Below are 16,327 nucleotides of genomic sequence, written 5' to 3' on the forward strand. Positions count from 1 at the left end.
CCTTTAAAGTGGCTTCGTCGACCAGGTCTTGGTACTTGGCTTTTTTCAATTGGTGTGACGTGGCTAGCCTCTCTTCCCAGGGCACCGTGAGTTCAGCAATTATGATGGATTTCGTGCTCCTGGATAGCAGGACCATGTCTGGTCGGAGGGATGTCGCTGCCACGTCCTGAGGGAAGACAAGCTTCTTCTTCAGGTCCACTCTCAACTCCCAATCAGAGGCTCGCTGCAAGGTAGAGGGTGGGTTCTTGGCCCCCATGCCGATCTTATAAGCCTTGTCTCCTTCCCTCACAAAGGTTGTGGACTGGGGCGGGTAGGCCTGCTTGTTGTTGGCTTTGACTCGCTGCTGTTCCACCCATTTGGCAATTTCCGTGAGGACCTTGTCGTGCCTCCATCTGTAGCGGCCTTCTGCCAATGCCCTTGGACAACCGGCCAGAATGTGGTTTAGTGTACAGAATGCTGCTCTACATTGGTTGCAAGATGGGTCTTCCTCTCCGCCCCAGATCTTTATATTTCTTGGTGTTGGCAGCAGGTCAGTCACTGAGCGCAGGAGAAAGCTTAGCTTCCCCTGGTCAGTCTGCCACAGTTCCTTCCAAGACAATGGTCGCTCCTGTGCCTGGTCCCACTGCGTCCATCGACCCTGAGAAGCAAGTCCAATCGCTTTCACCTGACGTTCCTCCTCTGCTGCCTCGCGGACTCTTTGCACCACAAGGCCTCTTCTAGCTCTGGTATCAGCCCTGCTCCACCTCTTATCACTATAGTGTCCGAGGCCCAGGCGTCCCTGGCATACCACGCCTACGATTTCTTGGTGTTTCCAGTAGGATTCTGCTTCCATTACAGCTTGCTGGGGTTTCCACTTTCTGCCGCATTTGATGGTCTTGCTTGCATGTCTTACTTTCCCATCTTTAGACGAGAGCAGTGTACTGACTGCCCTTGCTTTGGTGGCTTTAAACTCCTCAACCACCGATGAGACTGGCAAGGGAAGCTTGGAGGTCTTGCTATACAGGTTGACTGCGCTGAATGATGGGGGGACTCCCAACCATTTCCGCAAGTACTTGCTGCACAGTCTTTCCATTCCTTCCACCTGGGACATGGGAAAGTCGTAGAGTAGGAAGGGCCATTTTAGCCGGGGTATGATGCCATACTGGAAGCACCAGACTTTAAACCTCCCGAGCAGCTGGCTGTGCTCGACTGCCTTGAGCCAGGTGTTCAGCTGGGCCTTGGTATTAGTGAGATTGCCGCTATCCTTTAGAGAGCTATCGTACTGCTTGCCAAGGCATCGGATCCTTTGATCTTGGATTGTTGGGATCTCAGAGCCTTGGATGTTGAAGATATTTCCTGTTAGCTTCCCCTTCAAGATACTGAGGCTCCTTGACTTTTCTGGTTTGAACTGCAGGCGTGACCATGTTGCCATTTTTTCCAGTGCGCTCAGGATCCACTGTGTCCCCTGAACAGATGGAGTCATCACAGTCACATCGTCCATGAAAGCTCGGCAAGCGGGGTGTCTCGTGCCGTCGACTGCTTGCGGGCCTCTGCACTGCATTTCTCCTGCCTTTAGTAACAGATTCATAGCCGCTATGAACAGGGCCACGGAAATCGTGCATCCTGCCATGATGCCCTTCTCGAGCCTTTGCCATTTGGTGGTGACGCTTCCTACGGTGAACCTCATCTGCAGCGCATCCATATGTGCCATTACAAGCTCAGTTACCTCTGAAGGAACTCGGTAGTGATCCAATGCCTTTCGGATCAGCTGATGTGGGACGCTTGGGTAGGCTTTGGCGAGGTCCAGCCACACAACGGAGAGGGTGTTGTTGCTGCTCCTGGCTTCGTTGATCAGCTGGCTAATCACTGCCGTGTGCTCCAAGCAGCCTGAATATCCCGGTACTCCTCCTTTTTGGACACTGAGGTCAATTATATTCTGCATAAAGAAAACTAAGACTATCAATAGAATATTTTCATGACAATTAATGTTCCCCCGAAACAGTAAATTAAAATCAGTATAATTCATATTTATACTACATATAACAAACACTATTATGTGTGTGTGTGTATATATATATGGATATATACTAGTGCTGTCAAATCGATTAATCGCGATTAATCGCATCTAGCATAAAAGTTTGTAAATATATAATGCATGTGTGTGTGTATGTATGTATATATATATATATAATATATGTGTGTGTGTGTGTGTTACAGTATATATTTACAAAATTGTATGTTAGATGCAATTAATCGCGATTAATCGATTTGACAGCATTGAAAATAATGTAAAATCAAATTTATTGAAACAAGAGAAAATTCCTGACAGTTCTGTCAGATTTTATACAATAATCACTGTGACCACTACATGGAGCCAATTTTCAGTACGCACATCCATGACTGTCCACAAGGGGCCGCATCAGTCAGTGTAATGCAATTCCAGGACCAAGTACACTAGATTAAAAACCAAGTAGAAGAATTACATCAAGAGAGTTTTCACATTTATTTAAAAATGTAATGGACTGATTCTAAAGACAGAGGAGCCGGATGGACAGAGAAGGTCTGAAAGTCTGAGCATGTGTCCCTGTGTGAGCTCAGGACAGGTGCTGGCGTTTGTGTTTTAGGATCTCAGTTGAGGTGAGAGTCAGGTCTTTATTACAGATATCACAGTGATACACCCTGGTCAGACCCGATGAAGACGATGAGGATGCGTTCACACTTTCAGGCTCTGTGAAAACAAAGAAAAAGCATTTACTGTGTAGAACTGATTAGTGATAGTGCGAATCTAGAGCACTTACTAAAATAAATGATGAAAATATTATTGATATGACTTGAGAAGACAGACGTGTAGACATACACATACACTATAAATGTATGCATATTTATATTTATTATTATTTTATTTAATATATAATATTTTCAATTAAGTTTTTATTTTAGCTAAAGTTTTAATTTAGTTGTGTTGTCATTTTTTTTTATTTTTTTTTTATTTCAGGTTTAGTTTTATTTATGTTAGTACATGAGAAATGTTTCCTTGGGAACTGGCTGAAATAAAATAAGTTTAATTATTTTTTTTTTTTTTTTAATTTCAGATAAAATGTTTCGTTTATTTCAAGTAATGAACATGTATTTTTTATGGTTTGTGGTTCACACAAGCTCAATATATTTTCGCATTTTATTCTGCATAAAATACATCAGTAAAACACCCTTGTGATTATTTTAAAGTTTCAACTTAAACTTAACTTAAAAAAGGCAGCTGCTAATAAGTGGCTAAACGGGACAACAGAGGTTACAAATGTCATTCAGCGTCATCAGCCGAACAGGTAAGCTCATATATTCACTAGTCTGCTTTTACAGCCTCGTTGTGTTTATTATCATGCTCTTGCAGGCTATTCTAACTCAAACGTACAGGGAAATAGTTCTTAAAGACTGAAAGAGTTGACAGAAGTCATGTGACTGGTGTAATTTTAGCTTACGTTTAGATTTTTACTTCTGCCAATTGTATTTAGACTTCAAATCATGATGAACAATATGTGTAAGATTCATAAACCTTTGTTGGTCACAGAGCTTATTTCCTGCAAGCCAATAGAAAAATCCTTTTAGGTTTCTGTAGAGGGTGATGCGAACATCAAGAGTGGTCGTACAACTATACATCATGACTGCAGGACTCTCTAGTAAGACGTCGAAGTCTTTACACAAAAGCTGGTTTATGAGATGAAATGACTGCTAAGCGAGACTCGCCTGCTTCCTCCTCGCGCTGCTGTTCCTCTGGTGGCCTGCAGGAGACCTCATGTTGCATGCGCTCCAAGGGCGTCAGGGGCATATAAAGGTCACAGTGAGGGCAACTCCAAAAACTGCGTAAACATTCACTGTACAAGTCCTTAGAGTCCTACATGACACACATTAAAAAGAGGGAAGTTAAAGGACTGTAAGAAAGAGAAGGCTTTTGAGCACATTCAGGAAATTATGGAAGCTTGTTTCTGCCAAGAAAAAAAAAACGTAATTGCAACTTCTCACAAACTTTTTTCCGCGACCTTATGTAGCCCCGCCCCTTTTCAGCACTGAACTCGTTGTGTTCTGTCTTTTGGTTTGTTTTTCCACAGCATGAAAGTAAGATCTTATGGATTTGAAACGCTCATTTTTTAAATCTTGCCGGTCTACTGACATTTGTTATGATATCCGCTTCGAACATTACAATACTCATGATAACTTTTGTTTACTCTACAATAAATCGTTTACTCTTTTACTCTTTTGAAGTTTACTCTTCAACAGCGATGCCTAGAGATATACAGAGCTATCGCAAAAAACAGAAGTTAAAAGACAATATTCTAAAGATGCGCTTGTTTCTCTGGCGCATAAGGTCTATACATCTCACAACTACAAGTTAAAAACTCACAATTACGAATTTACATCTCTCAATTCTTGCTTTTTTCTTTTTGTTTACATCTTGCAATGTTGAAGTTTTTTGGAATTCTGAGTTTACGTCAATTCTGACACTTCTCATAATTTTGAGTTTACATCTAAAAATATCAACTTTTTTTTAATTCTGAGTTTATATCTCGCGACCCGCCCCCCCCATAGTTACTGTTGCTATGTCCGACAAGCCACGCCACTCTCACGCCCCACCATGTTCTCACGCAGTGAAAAATACATCGCGGAGCAAAGAGGACACTGACAACGCGCTTCCTTCTAGTTAATTTTTAGCATCAAATAAACATGAAAGAACATAAGGAGTGTTGTTTTAACCGCGGAAAGACGTCAATACACTGTGTGTGTCAATACACTCCGTTTTTCAAGTTCAAATCCTCCAACGTTAATCTATTAACTCTCCTGACTGCTTTGTCGGACAAAAATGGCGGATGGCGGATTATGATTGGTCAGATCGCCAGTCAATCAAACTCCCTGCAAAGGGGTCAATTATGACTTTTCTCGAAATTCTGAGTTTACAAAAAAGACATTGTGAGATAAAAAGTTAAAATGACCTTTTTTTTATATATATTTTTTTTTCCGTGGTGGACACAAACTTCCATAGGAAAGAACACTTACACACAGACAGTTGTAAGTGAAGTAGCTGCACACACGCAGGCCTCCTTTAATAGCATCTGGCTCCGCCTTCATGCCAGGGAACAGAGAGCCGAGAGCTGAAACGGAAGAAAGATCCGGATCCTTCTGGGGTCCGATGTACAGGTTCTGAGACTGCAGCCCTGCCAGACGCCTCAGACTGTAACTAACCTATGACAGAAAGTCATTATCATGTGTGTTTGACCCAGATTAAACACAGATCTATTGTCTTGTTTGCCTCGCTACCTCAGTATACAGCAGAAACCGCACAAGTCCCTCACAGAGCTTTTCCAGTTCTCTGCGGGAAACTCTGGGCCCACTCAGGCCGAGTCCAGCGGAGCTACCCGGGCCGCCCTGTCCGAGCTGAGCCTGAAGCTGTCTCTCCCACTCGCCCCGCAGAGTGAGGGCCGAGGAGAGCACTTTCATGGCCCCGTCTCCGTCAGTCAAGCCCAGCTCCAGCCAGCCGTCCACCACCACACGCGTGCAGTCCGCGTTAGTGTCCACAGAGTTGGCCACCAGCAAAAGAGCCTACAGGAGAGAGGTCAACGACAAACAAGACGAAGGAGAGGAAAAACCTAGTTTAAAACGTTTTTCAAAAGTGTGGTGTCGGTAAGATTTTGAAAGAAGTCTCTTATGCTCGCCAAGACTGCATTTATTTGATCTAAAAATATAGTAAAAAAACAATCATTTTGCGTGAAATGTTTTCTATATAAATATATTTTAAAATGTAATTTATTCCTGTGATGCAAAGCTGAATTTTCAGCATCATTACTCCAGTCTTCAGTGTCACATGATCTTTCAGAAGTCATTCTAATATGACGTGCTCATGAAACATTTCTTATTATCATCAATGTTGAAAACAGTTGGGCTGCTTAACATTTTTATGGAAACCGTGATATTTTTATTTTTTTCAGGATTCTTTGATGAATAAAAAGCTCAAATGAACAGCACTTATTTAAAATAGAAATCTTTTGTGACATTATAAATGCCTTTTATGTCACTTTGAGCAATTTAATGCACCTTACTGACTCCATGCTTTTAAATGAAAATGTACTCTTTAGATTTTGAAAACTATTGGTATTGTTAACTATAGCATTTTCAAGTTTAAATTGAATGATTATAAAAATGTCAAGTGTAGCCATCAAGTATAAAAAAATAAAAAAAAAATTAAAACAAAAGGTTTTATACATTTTTCAGGGTAAAACGTTTTTTTAAATTTTACAAATATCATTCTTAATTCACAAACATCATTCATTTTTAGCAGAGTTGCACTACTTGACATTTTACAACCTTTACTAACCTTGACTTTTCATAAAAAGCTAAAATGTTCTGATATTTAAGAGACTCATTGGCTTTGGCACACAGTCACGAGGGTCTGCATGGCTCCTCTCTGATATTTTCCTATTTGCATAATTCCTTTACTGAATCAGGTGTTAAAGCACATTCAATTCACAAATGACCACGTCCACTCTTATGTTAAAAATGGTTATAATTGTCTCAGTGTTTACTGACCTGTAGGGCTGGAATCCGCACACAGTTTGAGACGTAAGGCTTGTTTGTTTCTAGCAGAGTAACAAAAGCCAGTAACTGATGCCTATTGCTCTGGCCTTTATCAGCACCTACAGAGAGAATGTAAGAGTAACAAAGTGAAAAAGAAGAACGTTTCAGTCACAATGTCTGTCTTACTGCAAAAAGGAGTGTGTACCAAACTCGCTGGACTCGTGCTCGGGGACATGCAGGACTTCAGGGTCAATGGCAAACACGCTGGTCGGGTGGATCACAACACCTTGTTTATTACGTGTGTGGAACACCTAAAACACACACACACACACACAAAAAGTTAACTGTCCAAAGTTGACTGATATTACTATGCATATAAAAGTGCCACTATTATGATATTTTATGCTCCTAATTTTGTTGTGAAGGTCTCCCACCATAGGTTTAAATGCATCCAAGGTCAAAAAACACTTACATTTTGTCATAATGCCGCCGCATCTGAAACAGTTAGATCACTCTAAACCCCTCCTTTCTGAGCGCCTACTCTGCTCTGATTGGTCAGATGGCCCAGTCTGTTGTGATTGGCTACTCTGCTCCGATTGGTCAGATGGCCCAGTCTGTTGTGATTGGCTACTCTGCTCCGATTGGTCAGATGACCCAGTCTGTTGTGATTGGCTACTCTGCTCCGATTGGTCAGATGACCCAGTCTGTTGTGATTGGCTACTCTGCTCCGATTGGTCAGATGGCCCAGTCTGTTGTGATTGGCTACTCTGCTCCGATTTGTCAGATGGCTCAGTCTGTTGTGATTGGCTACTCTGCTCCGATTGGTCAGATGGCCCAGTCTGTTGTGATTGGCTACTCTGCTCCGATTTGTCAGATGGCCCAGTCTGTTGTGACTGGCTACCCTGCTCCGATTGGTCAGATGGCCCAGTCTGTTGTGATTGGCTACTCTGCTCCGATTGGTCAGATGGCTCAGTCTGTTGTGATTGGCTACTCTGCTCCGATTGGTCAGATGACCTAGTCTGTTGTGATTGGCTACTCTGCTCTGATTAGTCAGATAGCTCAGTCTGTTGTGATTGGCTACTCTGCTCCGATTGGTCAGATGACCTAGTCTGTTGTGATTGGCTACTCTGCTCTGATTAGTCAGATAGCTCAGTCTGTTGTGATTGGCTACTCTGCTCCGATTGGTCAGATGACCCAGTCTGTTGTGATTGGCTACTCTGCTCCGATTGGTCAGATGACCCAGTCTGTTGTGATTGGCTACTCTGCTCCGATTGGTCAGATGGCTCAGTCTGTTGTGATTGGCTACTCTGCTCCGATTGGTCAGATGGCTCAGTCTGTTGTGATTGGCTACTCTGCTCTGATTGGTCAGATGGCTCAGTCTGTTGTGATTGGTCTACCACTTACAGGGCATTTCGAAAACCCAACGGCCATTACCATATCTGAATTTCAGCTCCTGATCTTCCTCAGCGCTTGTATACACAGTGATACAAACAGGAATGATGGCGCCAATTTTTCCTTATCAAATCTAGCCAGAGTCCTAATCCTTCGGAAATGCAGCAAAGTGGAATTGCTTTCGCTGCGCAGAAAACAGCGTCTTCTCGACATGCTGACAACACAAACCAATCTCTCAAAGTATTGTTTGCAGGCTGCCGATGAAGACAATAGGCTGGCATTATGCAAATGTGTTACAAAACTATGTAGGTTCGAGCAGGAAGTAAGTCTGGAATAACTGAAGACTCGGTTCTTTCTTTATGAAGAGAACTCCATTTGTCGTGAACTTTGAAACTTTGCAGACCTTTTACATTCACAAACAGCTATACTATACAGTACATGAAAGGGAATATCCAAAAAAGCATAATAGGTGCACTTCAGTGTGTATTCAGCCGTTACCTGCTCAGAGTCTTTGCGTGTTGCGTTGTGCTCATCCGGCATGGCGAGCTGTGGGTACAGGCCTCGACACAGCACCAGTTTGAGCAGAGCCTGCTGACGGGACGACAGATCTGCACTGGCACACGCAGCTTCCTGAAGCTCATTAACATTGTGACGCAATTTGAACTTGACTTCCTGTAAGAGCCAGACAACCAGTAAGGATACAGAAAAAGTGTACAGTATGAGTGAATCTCACAAAGCCTGGGTCATATTTCACCTCAAAATAGATTTGAAAAAAATTAAATAAAGAATAAAATGAAGCCTATTTTTAAATCCAATATTAAAGCCTAGTGACATTATTTAAACATTTCCGCAATTTTGTCATTACTGTAATGTGAATCAGTGTTATTTAGGATCATTGAGATACTATTATAGTTTGCATTTTCAGTTTTCTTGTTCATTTAAGTTGAAGTTTTAGTAATTTTATTGTGTTTTTTTTATATAGTTTTAGTTTCAGTTATATTGTAACCCTGATGTGAAAAATTCCAATCTTATAACAGTACTGAAAAATAATATTTATTTATCGTTCAAAAGTCTGGGGTCATCAAAGCTGCATTTATTTGATCAAAAATACAGTAAAAACTGTAGAATTATATATTTTTTCAGGATTACTTGGTGAATAGAAAGAATTAAAAGAACAGAAATCTTTTAAAACATTATAATCGCCTTGGGAAAAAACAATCTTACTGACCCCAGATGTGAACGCTAGTGTACATTAAATGAAGACTGTGTGGAATCTCTTCTTTCTTTCTCCCACATGCTCTAAAATCAGAATCTGAACCTGAGACCTGTATGTCCACAGTCTGGTCAGAACCATCTTTCCTCTTCTTGCTTGAGCTCGCTCCCTCTCCATCAGACCCAGATGAGGCGTCTCCCTCCAGCCCTTCCTCCAGCCGGAGAACTTTCCTCTTGGTGTTCTCCTGGAGCTCATGGTCTCGTTTCAGCTGGTGGAGCTTCTGTCTCTCTGTAAGCCTCTCTCTGCGCCGGGCTCGGTCCTGCGGCTGCGTCCTGCTGCCCGTATGATCCTCCAGGAGACCGTGAGTCCGCAGCAGCTCCTGTGAGGAACCAGATGACACACGATTAAGATCGGTCACGTGGGTCACAAACGTCACGGAGATATCGAGCTGCTGCTGCTGACTTTGAACTGTCGTCTGAGGTTGACCATCTCGTAAAGCCTCTGTTCCTCCAGTCCTCTCCTTCTGCACCACTTTCTGGAGCCGCTTCCTCTCTCTGCTTTCACCTGTGGATATATATTGGCCAATATTACTCATTTCTCCATCTTTAAAAACAGTAACAATTTAATAACACTGTTAAATGTAACCTTTAGCAAATATCAAAATGAATATCCACTTTTTTATACGGTGCATGATCGTTGTGGTGCCTAAATTCAATTTGAAATGACTGATTTAATCTGTAATTTACTTAGACAATAGAATAACATTATCTATTGTCCAAATACATTACAAAGTAAAAAAAAAATCAGTTTTGCCAATTTATAACTAATAGTCACATAAAAAAGAATGATCTACTTATCAAACACCATTCACAATATTTGAATGCCATATAAGATGCCTTTGTATATAATGCATTATAAAGGTGAAGAACAACAGGACTAAAGTGTGGAACCCCATCTTCGCCATGAAATACAACAAATTAAAAAGTCATTATGACTTTTTACATCACAATTCTGACTTTTACCCTTATAGCAATTTTGAGTTGACATTACGCATCTATGACTTACAATTACGAGATATAAACTCGGAATTGCAGAGTTAACATATCGGAACTAATACTTTTTTTCTCAGAGGAGTTTATATCTTGCAATTCAGACTTTCTTTCTCAGAATTGAGAGTTTATAACAAAATTCTGACTTTAATTCTCAAAATTTTTGAGTTAACATCTTGCAACTCCTTGACTTTTTCTCTCTGACTATCATATATCATAAATAATATCATGGGCCAAAAAAATCTGTCTGTATCATGAAATGCATGAAATGTTTTGGTACATTCCATTTCTTAATAATATTAATGCACAAAATCAAATATTTCATTCACAAAATGCATTTCAAAACAGTGTTCATTCTCTAAATATGCATAATTTTTTATTGAACATAGATATAACAATGTCATTATTGTAGAAATTATTGGTAAAGAAGTTTTATTATATATAAAAATCACGTCAGGTTCAGTCTTGTAATGTTCATGCAGGTTTCCAACATTGATACACATTAAAGCAGGCAAAAGGGCCCAGACTGACCTGCACCCAGGCGTTAAAGGTGTTCATCAGTGTAAAGGGGTCTCCCTGGTTGCTGTTCAGGGGCTGGCGAGCGGTGGAGCAGTCAGGGTTGTGCTGAGCGCTGCGCAGAAACGGAGACTGGACACTCAGAGCAGCGGCAACCGTCAGCACCGGCTCCACCAGTTTGAAGACGGAACCCAAAACCAACATTTTTCCTGGACAAACCCAAGGAGGAGCATTTATAATGCCATTAATACCGTAGCAACTGCACAAAACAGCAGCAAAGGGTTCCTTACCAATGACCACATCCACAGGCAGTTGAGCCAGCAGCCTGCCAATGGAGGAGAGCTCCCCGTGTTCATCTAGCGCCCCCTGTTCTCTCAGGTATGTCACTGCAGTCTGAATACTGGAAGCGGGAGGGGGGTCTATGAAGGCAAAAGTGCGAGGGTCACCCAGACCCATGCTCATCATCTGCACAAACACATTTGCAATATGCTTTAGTCCAGCGTCTCTCCGAATTATTATAATTATCTGAGGACAACATTCCCCTTTGGCACAAAAATGATGGGGTTGCTGTTTTCATGATGTGAGAGAGCACCTGTAGGATGAGGGAGTCCAGCGCCACCCTGTGGATCTCAGGAACAGGATACGAGGCAAAGGCATCGTAATCAGATTCAGCGTAGAGTCGGTAACAGACTCCCGGCCCGGTTCTGCCAGCGCGGCCTTTCCTCTGTTCAGAACTGGCCCTGCTGATCCAGAACTCCTGCAGTCTCTGCATCTTGGCCTTGGGGTCAAAACTCATTTCTTTCACTTTTCCTGTTATTAAACATCAAAGAGAGAGAGCGAAAAGAAAGGACAATGATATAAAAAATTGGTGGCAGCGTCTCATAAAATGTTATTGGATTTAATTTCAATTTTAAATAAAATACTTTTTGTCCTAAAACTCTAAAATCATTAAATATTTTAAAAACAGAGAAAATAGTGTCTCATAAAATGTTTTTAATTTCATTTAAATTTTAAATAAAATATACGTGGCCTTAAATCAATAAAATTCATTAAATAAATGAAAATGGAAAATTATTAAGTATTTTAAAAACATAGAAAATAGGGTCTCATAAAATGTTATTGATTTCATTTGTTTTTAAATAAAATACTTTTTGTCCTAAAACTCTAAAATCATAAAATTAATTAAACTTGTAAATGATTAAATATTTTTAAAACATAAAAAATAGGGTCTTGTAAAATGTTATTGATTCAATTTAAATTTTAAATAAACAAATTTTATTCTTAAACTCTAAAATCATAAAATGAATTAAACTTGAAAATAAATAAATATTTTAAAAACAGAGAAAATTGGGTCTCATGATTTTTTTTTTTTATTTAATTCAAATTTTAAATAAAATATATATGTTTTGCCCTAAAACAATAACATCACAAAATGAATAAAAATGGAAAAATGATTATATATTTTTAAAACACAGAAAATAGGAAAACATTAGTGCAGGTTCCACTTCTTCCAGCCAGTCAGGTGACTTACCTGAATCAACGACAAAGCGCACTCCATCTATAGTGACCGACGTCTCAGCAATATTGGTAGAAATGATGCATTTTCTCACACCCGGGGGTGCAATGTCAAACACCTGAAGGTCAAAGTTCACACATCGGGAAATTACTTTACGCTAATATACTGACATATTTCTTATATATACACACACTACTGTTAAAAAGTTTGGAGTAGGTGTGTTTTTAAAAGAAGTCTCGTTTGCTCAGCAAGGCTCCATTTATTTGAGCAAAAATACACAAAAAACAGTAACATTACAATAATTAAAAAAATTGTTTTCTATATGAATATATTTTGAAATGTCATTTATTCCTGTTATGTCAAAGCTACATTTTCAGCATCATAACTCCAGTCTTCAGTGTCACATGATCCTTCATAAATCACTCTAATATGATGATTTGATGCTCATGACACATTTCTGATTATTATCAATGTTGAAAACAGCATATTTTTGAGGAAACCTTGATACATTTATTTAGAAAGTTAAAAAGTAACATTAATTATTTTACATTAACATTAATAACATCAATGTAATGGATCCTTGCTGAATAAAACTATTACTGACCCCAAACCTTTGAATGGTAATGTGTAGCCAAATAAATAGGCCAGTCATTTTGCAACTAATAAAAAATAAAAAAAGCAGAAATGACAATCACAGTTTTAAAGCTAATCATAAAAACATGTAATGCATAAAGATCATGATGAGTGAGTGATGGGTCTGTCCTGAATGAACCTTATCCTGCTGAGCCAGCGAGAGCGTGCTGTGCAGAGGGAGGACGATCCAGCGCTGTGTGTGTGTGGCGTACGCCTGGCAGGCCTCCTGGATGGTGGAGATCTCGGCCACTCCGCTGAGGAACAGCAGCAGGTCTCCTCTCTCCTCGGGGGGGTAGCGCTGGTCTATACCCTGCAGCACACGCAGGTACGGCCGCGGGTCCAGCTTCTCGGAGCGGGACACCTGCTCTTCTGAAGGAATGGGCTGGTAGATCACCTGCAGCACAGGACACACTGACACTGTGATCAATTTACTCAATTTACATTTTAAATTAAATATTTTTTTGTTATAAAACTCTAAAATTATAAAATGAATGAAACTTGTAAATGATTAAATATTTTTTGTAAAAAATAGAACATAGGGTCTTGTAACATTTTAATGATTTAATTTAAATAAAATTATTTCATTATAAAACTCTAAAATCATAAAATGAATGAAACTAGAAAATGATGATATATATATAAATAAGAAAGAAAATATGGTCATAAAATGTTTTTGATTTAATTAAAATTTTAAATAAAATATATATATTTTTTGGCCCTAAAACAAATAAAATCATAAAATTAATAAAACTGGAAAATTATTCAATATTTTAAAAACATAGAAAATAGGAAACCATAAGTGCAGGTTCCACTTCAAAAACACAGTGTATTTTAACAGGCGTTTGAGAGCTCACCTGAATGGGGAAGAGTCTGCCTGGCACCTGCAGAACCGGTGCGTCGCTGAAGTAGCCGGAGAAGAGCTTGATGTTGATGGTGGCCGACATGAGGACCAGCCGCAGGTCTGTGCGCAGGGGCAGAAGGGAGCGCAACACTCCCAGCAGGAAATCACAGTGCAGGTGTCTCTCATGCACCTCGTCCACGATCAGCACCTGGTACTGGCCCAGGGAAGCGTCCTGCTGGATCTGCCGGAGCAGGAGACCCTCGGTCATGAACAGGAGTTTGGTAGCTGTGGTGCGGCTGGTCTCAAAGCGGATCTGGTACCCAACCTGGAGAACACACAAGACAAAAATGTTTTTGCAATCCATTCACAAGAGTTTTCGCTGCTGCGATTCTTTAACTCTCAACGTTCGCATTTTGCATCAATTTTCTTCCTTCTTGTCATGCATTGTGAGGCAAACTTAGGTTTTGAAAGTTACTATACATATATACAGTATATATATATATATATATATATATATATATATATATATATAATTGTAATATATATACACACATATATATATATAGTAACTTTAGTAATAATAATAGTAATAATAATAATAATAATAATAATAATATTACAAATAATTATTAACAGAATCACAATAAAAAAAGAAATGGAAGTAGTATATATATATATATATATATTGTAGATATGTATATATTAACTACTTTTTTGTGTGTGATGCTGTTAATGATTATGTATTCGAAATGTAATCAAAATTATTCAACCCCCATTGTAAATTAGGTTTATTGGCAAAATTTACTTTCAGCTGTTTGCAATGAACAAATCAAACTAAAGAAATTGAAATAGCCCAACACAACAAATAGCCTATTTCAAATGGTTTCCCCAAATTCAACTGAAAATGCAACTTGTGCACTCAAAATGGTTCAACCCCTTGAACAGAATCCCTCACAACAGCACAAATCTGCAAAACTGGTGTTGTCTCAAACACACCTGATGCAACTAATCAAGGGCTTCATTAGTTGCACCAGGTGTGCTTGAGCTAGAACACGTTTCACATGTGCAGCCGTGTATGTTGCATTACAGTTATGCACATTTTGATCCCGAACTCTCATTTCCATGCCAAAAAAAAGGCATCTCAATCTCAATATTGTTGTCTTACAGTATATATATATATATATTTACAGTTTTTACAGAGCAATATCTGTTAATATGTGAAAAACAAAACAAACATTTGTTATGAAAATATATGTCTCGAAACATCTTTGTACCTTGGAGCCGTACAGGTTGAGGCTCTCAAAGCTGACTCTCTTGGCCAGTGAGATGCAGGCGATGCGGCGCGGTTGAGTACAGGCGATGTGGTTGAAGCCTGAAGCCAGCAGATACTGGGGCACCTGTGTGGACTTCCCACACCCCGTGTCTCCAGCCACCACCACCACAGGATGAGTCCTCACCATCTCCACGATCCTGTCTCGGTACTGGAAGATGGGGAGGCTCTTCTGCTCCCTCCTTAACTTGGAAAGCTTGTTGAAGCTCTGCTTCTGGTTGAAATCGAGGAAATGGAGAAGGGCAAGACGGCAGTCTGTGATCTCCTGCCTGCCGGGACCCGAGCTCTCCCTGCGCCTCCGGTGCTCAGATCCTCCCAGGCGCTCCTCGATGTCTTTGGAGCACACGGAGATGTTGATCCTGTATCTGGCATCATAATCCTTAGGAAGTCCCAGATCCACAGATCCAGACTTCTTGGCTTTTCCCTCGTGTGATTCTTGCCTGCTGGATTTGGATGCTGACATCTCTTTCTTGGCTTTGAATCTCTGGAAGCGCTCGAAGAAGGTCCAGAACTCCTTGTGTTCAGTGCTACCCGTCTGGATGTAGTCATGCTTGCGGAAAAACACCTCGTCCAGCTGGGCTCGACACTGAGTACTGTCCCAGTCCCAGCTCCGGCTCTTCTCTCGCTCATGGGACATTTTCAATAACGTTATGTGTAAACCAGTCTTCCACTTTTCAGCAGGCTTTTCAACTATTCAAATACTCACGCATTTTTCTATTAATTTCACATTATCACTGATAATATTTGTCGTGATTATTATCTCCTCAGATATTGCAATGCACATGTCGGTTGCATTTTTGTCATGTTTACGCTTCTCGAAACGGAGCGATAACTTGAAGGGACCGTTTCTGGTACGCTTGTGTTTACAGTCCGGATACTGCGATGTGCCAGTAAATAGTTCCTACACCAATAGCTAAAGAAGCATGCGTGTTGAATAATGCAGTCTTTTCATCTAAAACGATTTGTAACCACTTTTTTTGTATTCATATATAATTATACAAGCAGTTTTAAGACCTGAAAGACTAAATAAATTGGTTAAATAAATAAAAAAATAAAATAAACTGGGGGAAAACATAAAGGTGATGAAATGAAGAAATGGTAGACAGTTGCAGTTTCTGCATTTAAAGTATGTTAAGTGTATATAAAAGTGAGTGTGTATGACAAATGTGTCCATTCATGGGTAGTGTAGTAGTTCGCTGTTAAACACCATTTTTCAAAGATGCAGACAGCATGTACTATAGATGGGCAACATCCATAGTCTTCATTTAAAGTTATCATTAAAAAAAAAAACTCCCCA

The 16,327-nt window shown here is 40.1% G+C and overlaps 1 protein-coding gene across 1 annotated transcript; it reads right to left on the bottom strand.

Moving 5' to 3' along the window:
• Positions 1–2,258: 2,258 nt before the first annotated feature.
• Positions 2,259–15,895, bottom strand: dhx34 (DEAH (Asp-Glu-Ala-His) box polypeptide 34). The gene is made up of 16 exons (XM_084410121.1): positions 14,975–15,895; positions 13,714–14,025; positions 12,999–13,253; positions 12,242–12,344; positions 11,303–11,520; positions 11,001–11,175; positions 10,726–10,919; positions 9,608–9,709; positions 9,258–9,524; positions 8,431–8,604; positions 6,746–6,851; positions 6,553–6,659; positions 5,287–5,568; positions 5,026–5,211; positions 3,721–3,868; positions 2,259–2,707 (listed from the first exon to the last, which is right to left on the bottom strand). Exons 1-16 carry the CDS (start codon positions 15,665–15,667, stop codon positions 2,574–2,576), a joined length of 3,456 nt encoding a protein of 1,151 aa, XP_084266247.1. The 5' UTR covers positions 15,668–15,895; the 3' UTR covers positions 2,259–2,573.
• Between the last annotated feature and the right edge of the window lie 432 nt (positions 15,896–16,327).

Source organism: Rutilus rutilus (genome assembly GCF_951802725.1).
Source record: "Rutilus rutilus genome assembly, chromosome: 5".
Taxonomy (NCBI): Eukaryota; Metazoa; Chordata; class Actinopteri; order Cypriniformes; family Leuciscidae; genus Rutilus; species Rutilus rutilus.